Below are 14695 nucleotides of genomic sequence, written 5' to 3' on the forward strand. Positions count from 1 at the left end.
CAAAAGACAAAGACAAGTCACCGAGTATCTCTGATGTGGACATAATAAGTAAGGCAAATACGGACCAAGCCAAGGTAACGAGTAAAGGAGACGAGAAAGAAGACAGTTTTAAATCGACCATATTATATGCAGATAGCGAGTATGTGACTTTAATATAGAAGATAAAGTCAGCTTCCATTGACATTAATGACAATACGTTTGGCACAAACTGCAGCATGGAATCCTTCTGCAGCGTTCCGGACATATCAATGCGTAAACGAGATCTACAAATTGAACAATTGAAAGAAGAAATAGAAGAAGTTAGAGCACAAATGAGAGGCGCTGACTACGAAATAGAAAAATTACTTTTGAAAATAACCAACTTAAAGAGATAATTATAAAATTGGAAAGTAAAACCAGAAAATACAAGGACATGTACATTAATTCAATGACACCAACAAAAAAGAATTTATTTCAGAAAATCATTAAAGATAAGTCCCGTGACACCCGTGCACTTGAATATTCGTACTAGAACTAGAACTAGAACTTTTTAACAATTTGTTATATAATAATAATAATAATAATAATAAAAATCTTTATTTCAGACCATAAGTCCATAAGTGTTAGTATCATATAAAAAGAAAATCTTAAGCACTATTGTTAGTAAAAAATAAAAATGTACAAATAAAATAACAAACTAAACTAAAAAACCTCCAACGTTAGACATGTAGTGACGACCACCGGGCGACCATTGGTCCGTCCCAGTGGTCGGCGAACGCGGACAGGATGGTGTTGGGGCTGGCACGGATGCGGGCTTCGAGGGAGGCGCACCTCTTCCTCATGACAGCCGCAAAGCCGTCCGTCCGCGCCTCGGCAAACATGCCGGACGCGCTGCACCTCCGCGGCAGCCCCAACAACACCCGGAACGCGTTGTTATACTGTACGCGGAGTACGTCGTACGCCTTCTGCGTATAGTTCACCCACAGGGCGCACGAGTAAAAGGAGACGCAAAACGCTTTGAAGAGCGTTATTTTTACGTCCCTCGTACACCGCGCGAACCTGCGGGCCAACATATTGCATCGGACTGCCAACGATCTCCGCTCCCGCTCGATGTCTTCGTTGTCACAGAGGTTTTCGGTGACCCAGTGACCCAAGTACTTAAATTTGGTGACTGTCTTCAAAGGAGCGCCAGAGAGAGTGAGTGGTGGTACATTATAAGTTTTCGTACCAGCCTTAAAAACCATCAGCTCACTTTTACTAACATTGTACTTGAGTCCATGGACCACCGCATACCGTTCACAAATCTGCAAAAGACGCTTGAGAGCACCGATCGAGGGGCTCAACAAAACCATATCGTCTGCGTAGCTGATGTTATTCACGCAAATGCCATCAACGTGACACCCAATTTTAGTTTTGTTGAGCTCCTCGATCAGCTCATTCATATAAAAGTTGAAGAGCCGAGGTGACGTTAACCCCCCCTGCCTCACTCCGCACTCCAACCCGTACTCGCCTGAAAACGAACCGGACCATCTCACACTGTTTTTCTGGTGGCTGTACCAAAACCTTAAGAGGGATGTGATCTCATAAGGCATGGTCGACTGTTGTTCGATCTTATCCCACAGCACGTCATAAGATACTAGATCGAACGCTCTGGACAAGTCGAGGTAGCACGCGAAAACCGGTGTTCTTCCAGCTGTATAGTACTGGACAGTGCGCTTCAGGCACATGATGGCACTCTCCGTAGACAATCCAGACCTGAAGCCAAACTGCGCGTCATTCAAACGGAGGTGCCCCTTCAAATAACCATCCAGCACACTGTCCAGCACCTTGGCTACAATGGTTGCTAATGAAATCGGCCTATAGTTGGACAGCTCAGAAAAATCACCGGTCTTATTCTTCACAATTGGGACCACAACAGTACGCATGAGATCGTCCGGTAAGTAACAGTGGCCCATACACAGGGTGTAAAACATTGAAAGAACCCTGGGCAAGTGAACACCTGCATGCAGCAGATGTTCAATGCTGAGACCATCGTGCCCCGGTGACTTACCCCTAACCATGGTTTTTATTATAGAAGCCACCTGTTTTGCAGTTATAGTTAAGGTAGTCTCAGATATGGCCCCAGCATTAAACACCCGCGCAGAAAGTCCCAACGGGGAAACCACTTTGAAATGACTCTGGAAGAGGTCGGCTATATCCTTAGGGTCTTGAACACCCGCGATAGTCGCGGGGGCACTCGTTTTGTGATTTAATTTATTTACAGCTTTCCAAAAGGGTCCAAAGCTTTTACTGCAATGATATTGAGCAATTATATCATTCTTAATTTGCTGTTCGTGGTTTTGACACCATTTTAATTTAGCCTTAAACTGCTTCCTAGATTGGTACATCTCATCATAAAAATAACCCGATGAAGGTTTACCGTGAAGAACCCAGTCTTGGAAACATAACCTAGCTCTCCCATGAGCCCCACTGACATATCGGTTCCACCCCGTCACATAGTGCTTCTTTTTATTATTTCTTACATGAAAACAGGTCACCGCAGCCTCCGTTAAGATACCAATAATATCCTGATACAACCGTTGCAAAACTTGAAAATGATCATTATTGTTGCATATTTTATTACAACATTTACTAAGCTCATGAGGGAAATTTATTAGCTTTAACCTAGAGTACAAAAATCGTGGTACTTTGATATCTGAGCAGAGTCACGGTCACCCCACATAATCTTATTATTATTACAAACAGATTTTAAAATTTTAGGCTTAATTAAATTAATATTACAATGCACTACAATGGGGAAATGGTCAGACCAGTACGAATCATACAAAATCGACGTACTTACAACAGTTTGCCTCGCAGCACCAGTTCCAATACAGTGGTCGAGCTACCGCCGGCAGCCATGCGCCTCGCTCACATATGTGTATGAGTCAGAGGGCAAGAGTTCCAAATCAATACAAGACCAACACTGATCCGCACAAAACTGTGTAAGTTCTACAGCAAACGGCTCCCCTGGATGGGAGTTGAAGTCACCTAATAAAAACACCGTTTCGATTTCCTGACTCTCAATTACCGCACTAATCTCCGCAAGACAATCCGTGAAATCGACCATGTTGTCACTACAGTCTGTCGGCATGTACACGGAAAATATCAATAATGCGCGATCCTGCAACGCTACCTTAATAGCAGCCAACCGAGCATTTTTACACTCAACCACAGATACTACGGCGGATATGTCTCTCCTCCACAATAGCGCTACCCCACCATAAGGCCGTCCTCGGAGTACACCTGCAGATGTATCCACAGCAGAGGTCCCCGTGAAAGCGAAACGATCATCGATGCTTCCCAAATAGGCCAAATCGTGCGGCAGCAGCCAGGTCTCCTGCAGCGCGATGACATCAGCTACTTTACATAGTTTTCTTACACACTCAACTGATCTAGCTATATTTTTACAATTAAAAGTCAAAAGTCGCATACTGGTCATGAGATATTAATAATCACGAAAGTTCTCTCCAATTAGTCATCGTTATCAGGCCCTTTGTACTTAAAATTGACAAAACGCCTATACGCTATTCCATCCGGCCAGAACTCTTCTGACATAAACAAGCTCAACTTATGTTTAGGTACAAATATTTTGTACGAGTCATAGTCCTTAGGCCGCTTCATGTTCATTTTTTCTATTGTTACGCATAAGCTAGTTTTGCGCTGAATGTATCTATTGATCTGACACACTGTCACTTCCTTTGATACATTATAAATATAAATTGGAATTTTCACTTCAGCGGCCTTAAAACAACCTTCCGCATCGGTAGCACTACCTCTATTTCCCACAAAGCGGTTTCTCAATTTTCTTTTTTGATAAACAATCCATTCATCATTTTTTTCTGGCTTCTTCCACTCGCCTTCGCGCACAATATCTGCTAGCGTTCTTTGTTTACGTTCACTCTCGCCGACAGCGCGGGCGGCCGCGCGACTCCGCTCCAACGCCGACGTAATATTCGGAGCGGGCGCAGGCACACGAGCCGGCATACGTGCCGGCGCAGGCGACGGCGGCCGCTGAGGCGGGGTCGTTGCCCGCGCCGGCTCACGCGCCGGCACACGCGCCGACGCGGGCGACGGCGGCGGCAGCTGAGGCGGGGGCCGCTCGGCCGTTGGCGATGACGAGTGTGTCATTACCAAGCTATTGCACGGACTCGAGCAAACTACCGACACGTTACTATTTTTATCAATTTCTATGGAATTATTGATGTTATTCTTGCTAAATGATGAATATAAATGATGATTCCCGTTGTCAAGTGCAGTTTGTGAGTGTATAATATTTCTGTACATAGTCTCGGAGCCATCGGGCGATTTATTACCCTCAGCGGTCACAATATTTTCCGACACATTATGAAGTAAACCCATGGGACCGCTGTTATACTCATAACCATCACGGAAAGCAGCACCACGCTTGGTATTTACTCTCTGAACATTTGTATCATTCACATTAACCAGTGAGGTCAGTTTTAACGCATCCAAGTCCAACGCTAGCATAGTTAATTGCTCCTTTGTAGCGAATTGTTCGTTAATTTTGTGGACATCCTGTTGTAGCTTTAAAATATCCTTTAGAAGCCTAGTCGTGTCGACGTGATCAAAATAAACCGGGGGCAATCTGTGCAAGTCCCTGGCAACAAATATTGGAAAAGATTCAGGGTTACCTTCCTTCATTAAAGTCACTATATCATCGATATCACGCCGGGTCTTGCCAGTTCCTTTTCTTATTTTCTTACGCCTTGCAGACGGTATAGAATCAAACAACAGATCCTTAGCGGTTTTAATTTCCAGCTCCGTGAATGCACTAGTGCAGATTTGGGAGATTCCATCTTCCTTCATAACATCTATTTTGTTATTGACAAAAGTCAGTAATTCGTTTATTACCACGTTACAGCTTGCACATTTCACTAAATTTGACGTCATTTTATCACTGATTATTACTCGATTACACGTCCAACCGCGAGGGCGCGCGGGACGAAACTGAAATATACATGAAAGAAAATCCATTAAAACAAAATCCAGGCAACTTTAATCTAGGGAAAACCAGACATCCCAGGAAAACAAGGAACAAAATAGAAATACGGCCAAAACAACGCCCCACCTTGGAATTTTACAATAGAACGATGTTTATATTGGCACCTAAATTATTAAATAAAGTACCAGATGCAGTTAAAGAACTAAATTGTAGGCAATTTAAAATAAAATTAGGTACATAATTTGTTAGTTACACAATGCTACTACAATATAAATGATTTTTTAATAGATAACATAAAATGTAAAGTTTAACCACTGCGTGATTGGAATAAGAATTGTGTAAAATATTCGCATGCCAAGTTTTGGTGAAATGTACGATCTAATAATAATATACTATAACACCATTGTAAACTACATTTTTCAGCGAATAAATATCTTGTATTCTTGTATTCATGGACGTGATAACCCACGAATATGCATGGATTTTGGATTCTAATCGTAATATCAGTTATGACTTTAAGATGTTTGTGAAACGGTCAGGAATTTTAAACAACATAGGAATGAGAACTGTAATAAATGATCTATTTCAATTAATTACAGACATTGACAATAATTATTACTTTAAAGAAAAGGACAATAACTACGACAAAAACACTGATAGTTCAAGCGACGCTAGTGACACCTATAACGCAAATGGTGACAATTTTTTTCGTGACTAATAGCATAAATGTTTTACACCAAAATATTGACGGACTAATAAATAAGTCAGACCTACTAATATTGGCGCTAGATGAATTAACGAAAAGAAGTAAATCTGTAGATGTCATGTGTATTACAGAACACAACATGAAGGTAGAAGACATACAATTCTTAAATATTCCCAATTACAGACTTGCTTCCTGCTTTACTCGAAATAATAGAAACGGAGGTGCATTCATTCTCATTAAAGATGGTTTTAATTATAAAATAATCGACGCGGTTTCCAAATTCAGTGTTGCAAACATTATTGAATGTTGTGCAGCCTAACTGACCTAACTGATCATGATTTTATAGTTCTATGTAGAGTTCCGAAAAGTGAATCGAAATGTATTGAAATATTTTATAACAATCTGCACGATATGTTGACTGAAGTATACTACCAAAGAACCAAAAATATCGTTATTTGTGGCGATTTTAATTTAAATACTCTAGAGCTCTCCAAATTATCTTTGGAATTTACAAACATAGTGCAGGGTTTTAATCTGAAAATAGCATTAAATGAACCAACCCATCGCAAGTAGTGGTACGTGTATTGATAATGTTATACATAATATTAATGGGTGTGAGGTAGAAGTAATTGAGTTCGCGTTGTCCGATCATACATCACAGTTTGCTCGATACCCGGTTGGTAAATTAGTAAAATTAAAACAATGGTACACAAATAGACAAAACTATTCTCTTGAAAATATGATAAAATTCAAAGAATGTCTGAGCAGACTCAGCTTTAGCGATTCAAGAACAGCCAGGAACTGCAATGAGGCTTTTAATGCTTTATATGACATTTTCAAACTTTTTTATCAATTGTGTTTTGCTGTAGTAAGAGTACAATATTTTGTTAAAAAAAAACCAAGATGGCTTTCACGTGGAATACGATTGTGCTGTATAAAGAAGAGGGAGATGTTATGGAAATACAGAATAACAAAGAGAAATGAGACTAAACCTGCATATAAGCTTTTTTCTACAAGACTAAAGAGGATAATCCAGTTAGCAAAAAAGTGTCAAAATAAGTATTATATTTCCAGAGTGAAAATAATAAATAATAGTAAACCAAAAATACCCCAAAATTCTAGATCAGGTCAAAAATCAACGACAAATTGGTAACAGCATTGGAATCAACATTCAAACAAGAACGGAAATGGAATATAGCTCTGATACTAAAGTAACACTATATGGAGTACCGCAAGGTAATATTTTGGGACCATTGCTCTTCTTAATATATATTAATGACATACCTAATCCCATCACTCAATGGTGCTCTATGCGGGCGATTGTATAATGACATATATTAAAGAAAATGAAATAAATACAAGTTTAAATTCATTAATAGAATGGCTTGAAGATAATAATTTAAAAATCAATTTAGAAAAACAAAACTCATGAATTTTAGGTTGAGAAAAATAGCTAGTAAGATAAACGTAGAGAACAAAGGGACACACATCGGAGACACAAATATAACAAAGTTCCTAGCTATACAGATTGATGACAAAATTAACTACTTTCTTCATAATGTTTGTTCTCAAAAGCAGGCAATACAATATCAAAATCGAGAAACAGACTGTTACCAAATAGATTTTTGTTTTTATGTGATTGTACAGACGAGGAGAGGGAAATTTAAGTAACACAAATTATGTGAAATGACGATTGATTGAATTGATCAATTTAATCCAAGTCTTTTATTCTGTCTTTAAGTAGGGAAAATTTGCAGGACAAAAGTATCGATACCTTGAGGTATCTAACATTTTATGCGACACTACTCATGATTACAGTATCGATACTTTTGATTCGATACTGTGTCCCTAGCTAAAACTCAAAAGTTTGGATTTGGATTGGATTCGCTCTGGACCTTTTGGAGGAGGAAAGTGTTGTTTTTATTTTGACTTTCAATTATTTTGTGAAATCTAGTTTAAAGTGGAATAGGATAGTGCTGTTGTGCCTTAATCGAAGATTAAAACGCGAAATTATACGAATCTCGAACTAAAATACCCGTATCGGCTCCAAGCACGCCGCCTCAAATTGCCTATCCTCTGTGGCGGCCATATTTACAGAAACATAATTAAACGAAGACATGGCTCAAAGGACTTGTATCCAAGCCAAAATTATTAATAAAAAAAAAATGGATTTGGTTTCCATAGACTAGTGTTAGCAAGTGAAATAAGTGATTCCTCCCGCAGCTGCGTAACAGATTTACTTAAAAACAAAAAGTGTTATAGTGCTTTATATAAATTTGTGAAACACACTATAGAAACTATTTAAAATCAACTCTTAAATCAAGAACTCTAACCAAAATAAGACTTGGCATAAAGGTCTTGTATTGTAACCAGGCCATAAACATTATTAAAAAAAAAAAAGTCAACAAAATTTGAGGTTAGGCGTCGGTTGCATCGTTTTGATTTATTTTGTTTCTTTGTGTATTATGTAGGGTTGGTAATGAAAAATGAGCTCTTCAAGCAAGGAAACCGAAGAGCCAACGTCCACAAACGAGGTGGTGAGCAATGGCGCGGGCGGCAGCGGCGAGTCGGGGGCAGCGGGCGAGGAACCGCGGCCGCCCGCCAAGCGGCGGATGTCCAGCACCGTGATCGAGATCTCGGACACGGAGAGCGATGATTCGGATATCTGCGCTGTCACCTCGTACCAGGCCTCCGCAGATGAGGTTAAGAGGATACGTGGCGGTAAATATTGCAAACAGGCCAGCAGTGTTGTAGTGATGCAGTTTGGGCGGGAAACTTGAATTTTTGTGATTGGTAGTAGTTTATAAAGGCGTTGCTCTTTTATTGTGTTTTTCAATACTTATGCGCTTAATGAATGTCTGGTTGAATTTTATTGGATGCGCAGCGGATTACTCTTCGTCATCATCGTCATCGTCGGAGTACAGCTCCGACTCGGAGTCGCCTTGGGAGGACGACTCATTGCTGGTGGAGTCGCCGGCACCCGCTCCAGGCAAGCCACCGCGCGCGCAGCTCAATCCTCGCGCCGACCGCACGGCTGACCCCAAGCTCAATAATGCATTACAGGTAGGATTTTGAAGTAAGACCAATTTGTTTATTTTTTAAATTTGGGTTAACAACAGCTATTATGTTTTTGTCCTAACATTTTTATAACAATTGTTTGTTAGATCAGTTTTCTGCTGAGTCAGACAGAGGAATTATTAAGATGTATTTCTTAATGTAAAATAACTACTTTTATTGAAATATTCCTGACTTTCTTTACAAAAAAGAAAAAGAAATGAAAAATTACATTACTCTAAAATATATAATAAATACATTATATATAATACAAATAAATATATATAAACTATACATGAGGTGTAGGAATTTAATAGCATGGAATAAAATAATTCTGTGAATAGGTTTATACTTAAATGATAGACCAATTATGAAGGTATATATATTGTATCAATATAGATGATCGAAATCACAGATCAAGCCCTACAAATAGAGTTATGTTAACCTGCATATTTTAATCAATATGTGCGAGTGAAGGAACACTAAATTACTATCAACTAAGTGGCTAATAATTTTAGTTTAGCCTGTGTACAAATAAGTCTGAAGAATTCATTCGAGAACTGTGTTAAGCCACAATTATCAACTCCAGGTGCCACACACATGACCATGAACATGATTTGCCTGTTACAGAATAAGAATGCACATTTGCAAAATAGACAACCTTGAAGCCTTGTTGACATCTAAATGGTCAATGGGTCACATTATGAAAGTTAGGCTACAATTATAGTCTGTTCCAATCCATTTTGAACAAAAAGTAAACAAACCTGTTTGGTTAAAATTCTAAAGCAATCACTAAATAAATCGAATAAGTAACACTTTCACGTATATTCCGAAGATTTTGACTTGATATATCATCACTTTTTTCAAAACTATTAATTTGAATGGCTTTGTAAAATCGTATTTGAAAAATGGTAGTCCAAAAGTGAGGTTTTTATTAATCTATACTTCTGTGACCTGCCTATGGTTGCATAGCGCTGTTCGAAAAAAAATCTTTCCTTTCAATCAATTAAAGTTTAGTAATCGATTATTAAATCGAATTCATATTATGAAGGTGATCGTAGTCTATACGGATTTAGAAAACACTTTCAATAGTGTAAACCACAGTTTGAGTCAATCCACCACTGTAGATTAACTCATATTTAGCCAATCATTCTCAGGCATATTTCTTCTATACTTCGTTTCAATCCATTTTGAACAAACTGACCCGACCATAGACGGTTTAGTGGTGGCCAATTGTAACGCCAACTACAAATCGATTAATTAACAGAATGAATCTATGTTGAAAAACAAAGTCAGATAATATGGGCAAGTGCAATGTTGTTGATTATATTCATTTAAAAAAGCAATATTGAACATTCTGTCACCATGTAAATTGAGCTGTAAAAGAAATGTCAAAGTACTTACTGATGTACCATAATTCCCTATTAACTTGGAATCTTTTTGATTTATTGAGGTTGCATGAGCCTTTTTCATGAACATAATCATAACATATCCTTTGAAGGAATTCCTGTAACTTATTATATTTAAAATGATTTAAAGAAAACAAATCCAACCAGTTGTAATAAGTAATAGTATTCCCAATATTGTTTTCAGTCACAAGAATTAATAGACAGAATAACAGACCACTGGAAGGAGCGTAAAGACTGCAGCAGTAAGGAGGTGACACTGACATGTGAGCCATTCCGTCTGTGCCTGCTCCATAACCTGCTCTCTGAACCTGACGTGATAAACAACATCGTGGACGACATGAACACACTGGACTGGTCCCGCAAGAAGATGGACCTCTACGAGTTCCACCAGACGACAGACCTTGCTAGCCTAACGTGGCAAAGAGGTATCAAGGGGATTTACGAACTGCTCCGAACTGAGGTGATGAGTTGGGTAAGGACCATAGAATTCAATGTAGTAACATAGTCTAGTGTCCTTGACGATATGAAGAAGGATGGCGACATCCCGTGTATTTAGTGACCCAGTGTTTTTGACGACGTGGTTATAATAATACTAAGAGATAATATTATCTTAATAATAACGCACACACTCAACATAGCCCTACACTAGGGAAACCCTGTGTCGCGGGTGCCATGGACACACACATAGACAATCACAAATTATACCCAAAGTCATGAGAGAAATAAATGTAGGCCATACAAATATTTTTCCCAGCCCGGGAATCGAACCTGGGACCTCTGCGTGGCAGTCCAGTATGGTAACCGTTCGGCCACAGAGGCAATTTGTGTGCATTAAACAGACCTATCAATACTTGTGATTCATTAACAAAGCATCAAAAAAGCTAATTAGGTACAGCCTGTAGAAGCTCGGGTTATAAAGTTGTATATTTATAACATAGTCCTTTATTTCGCTTTAAAATATTTGTTTGCAGCAGCTGAAAACAATAAGCTTTTTCCCAAAGTTTTTAAGTATGTCCCCAAAAATAATAATGTACTTGCTGAATATTCTCAAATCTGCCACATTTAATACAATGTTAACATGTTCTGCCGGAGGGAAAAATGATAAAAATTAAATCTGTCCAAAGGGCATAAATCTGCGATAAACAATCATATTGTTTTCAATCCCAATGTGACATTGGTCAGAGGCTCTTGTCAAAATGTTCCTTTGCTAACTTTCTTATCTCTCATTGAAATATTTAACCGACTTCAAAAAAAACTTCTTTTTCTGTTGGAAAGGGGTACCTCCATAGTGGTCCCATTTAATTTTGAAGAAAATCATCCATCTCTAAGGGTGGCTGTTCACACATGAAGATTCATTTTTATATATAGCATCTAAATTTTAGTATAATGAGCAATTATTTTAATGGTTGATTTTGCTATTCTTTAATTCAAGGCGTTTTTCTCTCTCAATATACTTTGAGTAGTGAGAACCGATTTTTATTATCTTCTGTGTCAAGTCCCATATAGTGGCGAACTAGGGGATGAATCCGGGTTTGCGTACTTTCCAGTAACCGATTTCAATAAAACTTGGTAATTATATGTAATTCCACGTACTTTGTTTGTTTCTTAGAGAATGGAAAAAAAATAAAAGAAATGAGCTACCCTAACTACGGAATGAACGTGCATAACTTAATCAAAAATTGAACGTACAAATGGCCGATTTGTTTAGTGTCGTACCATAATGTATCGACAAGTCATTATCGACATGCAAACATTTAATTAAAGTAGATCAATATTTGGGAATATTTTAGGTTATTATGAGAATGTCCGGGAATGTCACATGAAATTTTGAATTTCTTGTTTTGCGTTTACAAATACTCAAATATTACGAAAAGTGAGTTTGCACAGAAAAAAATAATATTTGTAATTTGAGATTATATATAAAAGAGAAAACTTTAAAATATAAATCCTATACATTTACAACCTCAAGATTCTTATTTTCATAGAGAAATTTTTAAACAGATTCCAAATAGTGTACGTTTTTTGTATTTATGCATTGGTGTAGAATTAATTGACTGATTTAAGTGAATCTTTAATAATTCCATTTAATTTTGGAAATAAATGAAAGTAGTAATATTATCAATAATAATATTATTATCATACGTTTATTTGCTTAAAACATGGTATACCATGTTATAACAGGAGATGTAACAAGACAATGTTAATATAAACATGTTTCGCATATATTAATTAGCATGCAAATGTCTGATTATACAATGTCAATTGGCTTCTATTGGTCGAGCGCCTTTGATTTGTGGAGAAAAATCGACACTTCTCCGAAGTGTGACAAGTAGTCACGAGCGACTGCGAGTTGCGACAAGCCACATCAAACGAGCTCTATACACGTTAGCGCTCGCCTTCACTCGGTCAGCTAGGCGAGTGACATCGAACGATGGCAAGGCAAGACAAATAGGCTGTCTATACGTCGGTATTGGCCTTTACTCGGCAACGTTAGACCAACATGGTCTTTGTATTGCTGGCTTTATAAAATACGAATTTTTAGTAGTTAGAGTTGTCAGTGGAAAAAAATCGGAAACGAGTGGATAATTTTGTTTTCAGGAACTGAGAATGCCTAGTAAATGAGTCGTGTTTAATCTAAATTAAATATAAAATTATTTACCAATAAACCTAATGATGGAATTGCATTATCATGTAATCTAGTTCAAAGTTATATTAAAATTTGACTGAATTTGATACAAAGTGTATTCCATAGCATCTAAGTTTATTTGAAAAGAGCAATCCCTAGAGGCTGCTCGTTCTTCTCAGGGAGGTCAGCGTAGTGAACGAGCAGTAGCTTAAATGTGACGTTTTCAAGTGTAAATTTATTTTACCTATGGAATAAATAATCTTTGACTTTAACTGTTCAAAATGAAGCGAATAAATGAAGATAGTCTTTGATTCAATGTATGATTTCCAACCATTCTATTTTCTTTTCTCCTCGTAGTGAATTATTTTAATAACAGAATATCGATAATATGTACGCTTCCAAGAACAACACTATCTCAAAATAATCGTTTACAACAATCATCGAAATATACAAACAAACAGGCAATCTGAAGAAACCAAAGCAAAATTTGGCAAGATTTATGAATAAACTATTTAAATATATCTAATTACATGAGATATTTGGGCTTTTGTGTGGTTTATAGACAGAAAAATAACACGTGCACGTGTGTACAATGTTACATTCGGTCGATCTTCGTTTTTTCAAATGCCACATCCCGTAATGCTGCAGCGACGAATTTTTATTAATATTTAATTATTCTCACTGTCAATATTTTTGTCCATTTTATTACAATACATGCGAATAATTCAATAAAACACTTGGAAAACATTCGTTTTCACATTTGATGTACTTCCCTTTGACAATCGTATCATGTTCCTCATGTACTGCGAAATGGACACGGTTGGCATTTAAGATGACGTTACGTATTTTCGATTCTCGTGTTTTACACAGATCAATGTAATGCTATCTCTTTTGGTTTAAGACTGCACGCAATAGTCAAACAAAGACAATAACATGTTTATGTTTTCGACGTCGAAACGCATTATATACATAATTATAACGTCTGATTTATATATGTCAACATAACATGTCCTTTAGTTTCCATAGTTTAAGGTTTTTTTAGTACTCTGTACTGAGTGTACACATTGACTTTTATGTCTTATTTTATGCATTACTGTTTGATTCTTCGATTAGGTATTTCAAAACTTTAATGTTTTATGTGTGAACTATAAAATAACCAATGCTTTAGATATTGAAACATTCATTCATGCTTAAAATGTATGTTATCTAATCTTTGGTTGAACTGAATCAATAGTGTTGTGTTCTTGCATTTGTTCTAAAGTACACGGTTTTGCAATTTGTTTATTCCCGACTTCTAAAAATATATTGATAACTAGTCATGAACGAAAACGTAAAATCATACTAGCAAAGTCCATGAGCGGTTCATTATTGGGTCAGCTTTCGTCATCTTTCTTTCAACACTGCGGGATGTAGACATACCGGCGGAAGCTGTTCGTCAGTAACGAAACAAATGACCGATTAGGCATTCGGGACGGGAGCAGTGCGAGGTCGGTTTGTAGGGACCGGTTTTCTCGTCCGCGTCGGGCGCCGCCGCGCGCCGCTCCTCGAAGTCGTGTCTCCGCGCTTTGGATTGCGCGCGTTGCAGGTGAGCAAAGTGACGGGGCTGGAACTGACGGGCGTGTCGGCGTCGTGCTCGCTGTACGGGCCGGGGGACCACCTGCTGGTGCACGACGACCTGCTGGCCGACCGGCGCGTGGCCTTCATCCTGTACCTGGCGCCGTGGCGGCCGCGGGCGGCGTCGTACCGGCCCGCGGCGCAGGACGCGCTGGAGAACGGCGCGTCGCGCGAGCGCGTCGCAGCGGCCGCGGCGGCCGCGGCGGGCTGGGCCGAGCACATGGGCGGCGCGCTGGAGCTGCTGGCGCGCGACGGCCGCGGCCGGCCGGCCGGCGTGGCGCACCGCGTGTTCCCGCGGAACA

The 14695-nt window shown here is 38.7% G+C and overlaps 2 protein-coding genes across 2 annotated transcripts in view; one reads left to right on the plus strand and one right to left on the minus strand.

The window, feature by feature from the left end:
- Positions 1–3492: 3492 nt before the first annotated feature.
- LOC113227647 lies at positions 3493–4970 on the minus strand. Its single transcript, XM_026460610.1, has 2 exons — positions 4674–4970; positions 3493–4578 (listed from the first exon to the last, which is right to left on the minus strand). Exon 2 carries the CDS (start codon positions 4507–4509, stop codon positions 3493–3495), a length of 1017 nt encoding a protein of 338 aa, XP_026316395.1. The 5' UTR covers positions 4510–4578; positions 4674–4970.
- A 3206-nt stretch (positions 4971–8176) lies between these two features.
- The window catches only part of LOC113227648 (prolyl 3-hydroxylase sudestada1), a 32714-nt gene continuing 26195 nt past the window's right edge, over positions 8177–14695 (plus strand). Inside the window, exons 1-4 of the mRNA XM_026460611.1 lie at positions 8177–8411; positions 8575–8753; positions 10338–10625; positions 14365–14681. Of these exons, the coding sequence (XP_026316396.1) occupies positions 8177–8411; positions 8575–8753; positions 10338–10625; positions 14365–14681 (1019 nt within the window). The remainder of the gene's footprint in view (positions 8412–8574; positions 8754–10337; positions 10626–14364; positions 14682–14695) is intronic.

The sequence above is a fragment of the Hyposmocoma kahamanoa genome, unplaced genomic scaffold (assembly GCF_003589595.1).
Source record: "Hyposmocoma kahamanoa isolate Upper Pololo Valley unplaced genomic scaffold, ASM358959v1 212, whole genome shotgun sequence".
NCBI lineage: Eukaryota > Metazoa > Arthropoda > Insecta > Lepidoptera > Cosmopterigidae > Hyposmocoma > Hyposmocoma kahamanoa.

What these genes read in the sequence shown, in the direction of transcription:
- LOC113227647 (XM_026460610.1), bottom strand. Translation starts at nt 4,509, where the DNA reads ATGCTAGCGTTGGACTTGGATGCGTTAAAACTGACCTCACTGGTTAAT.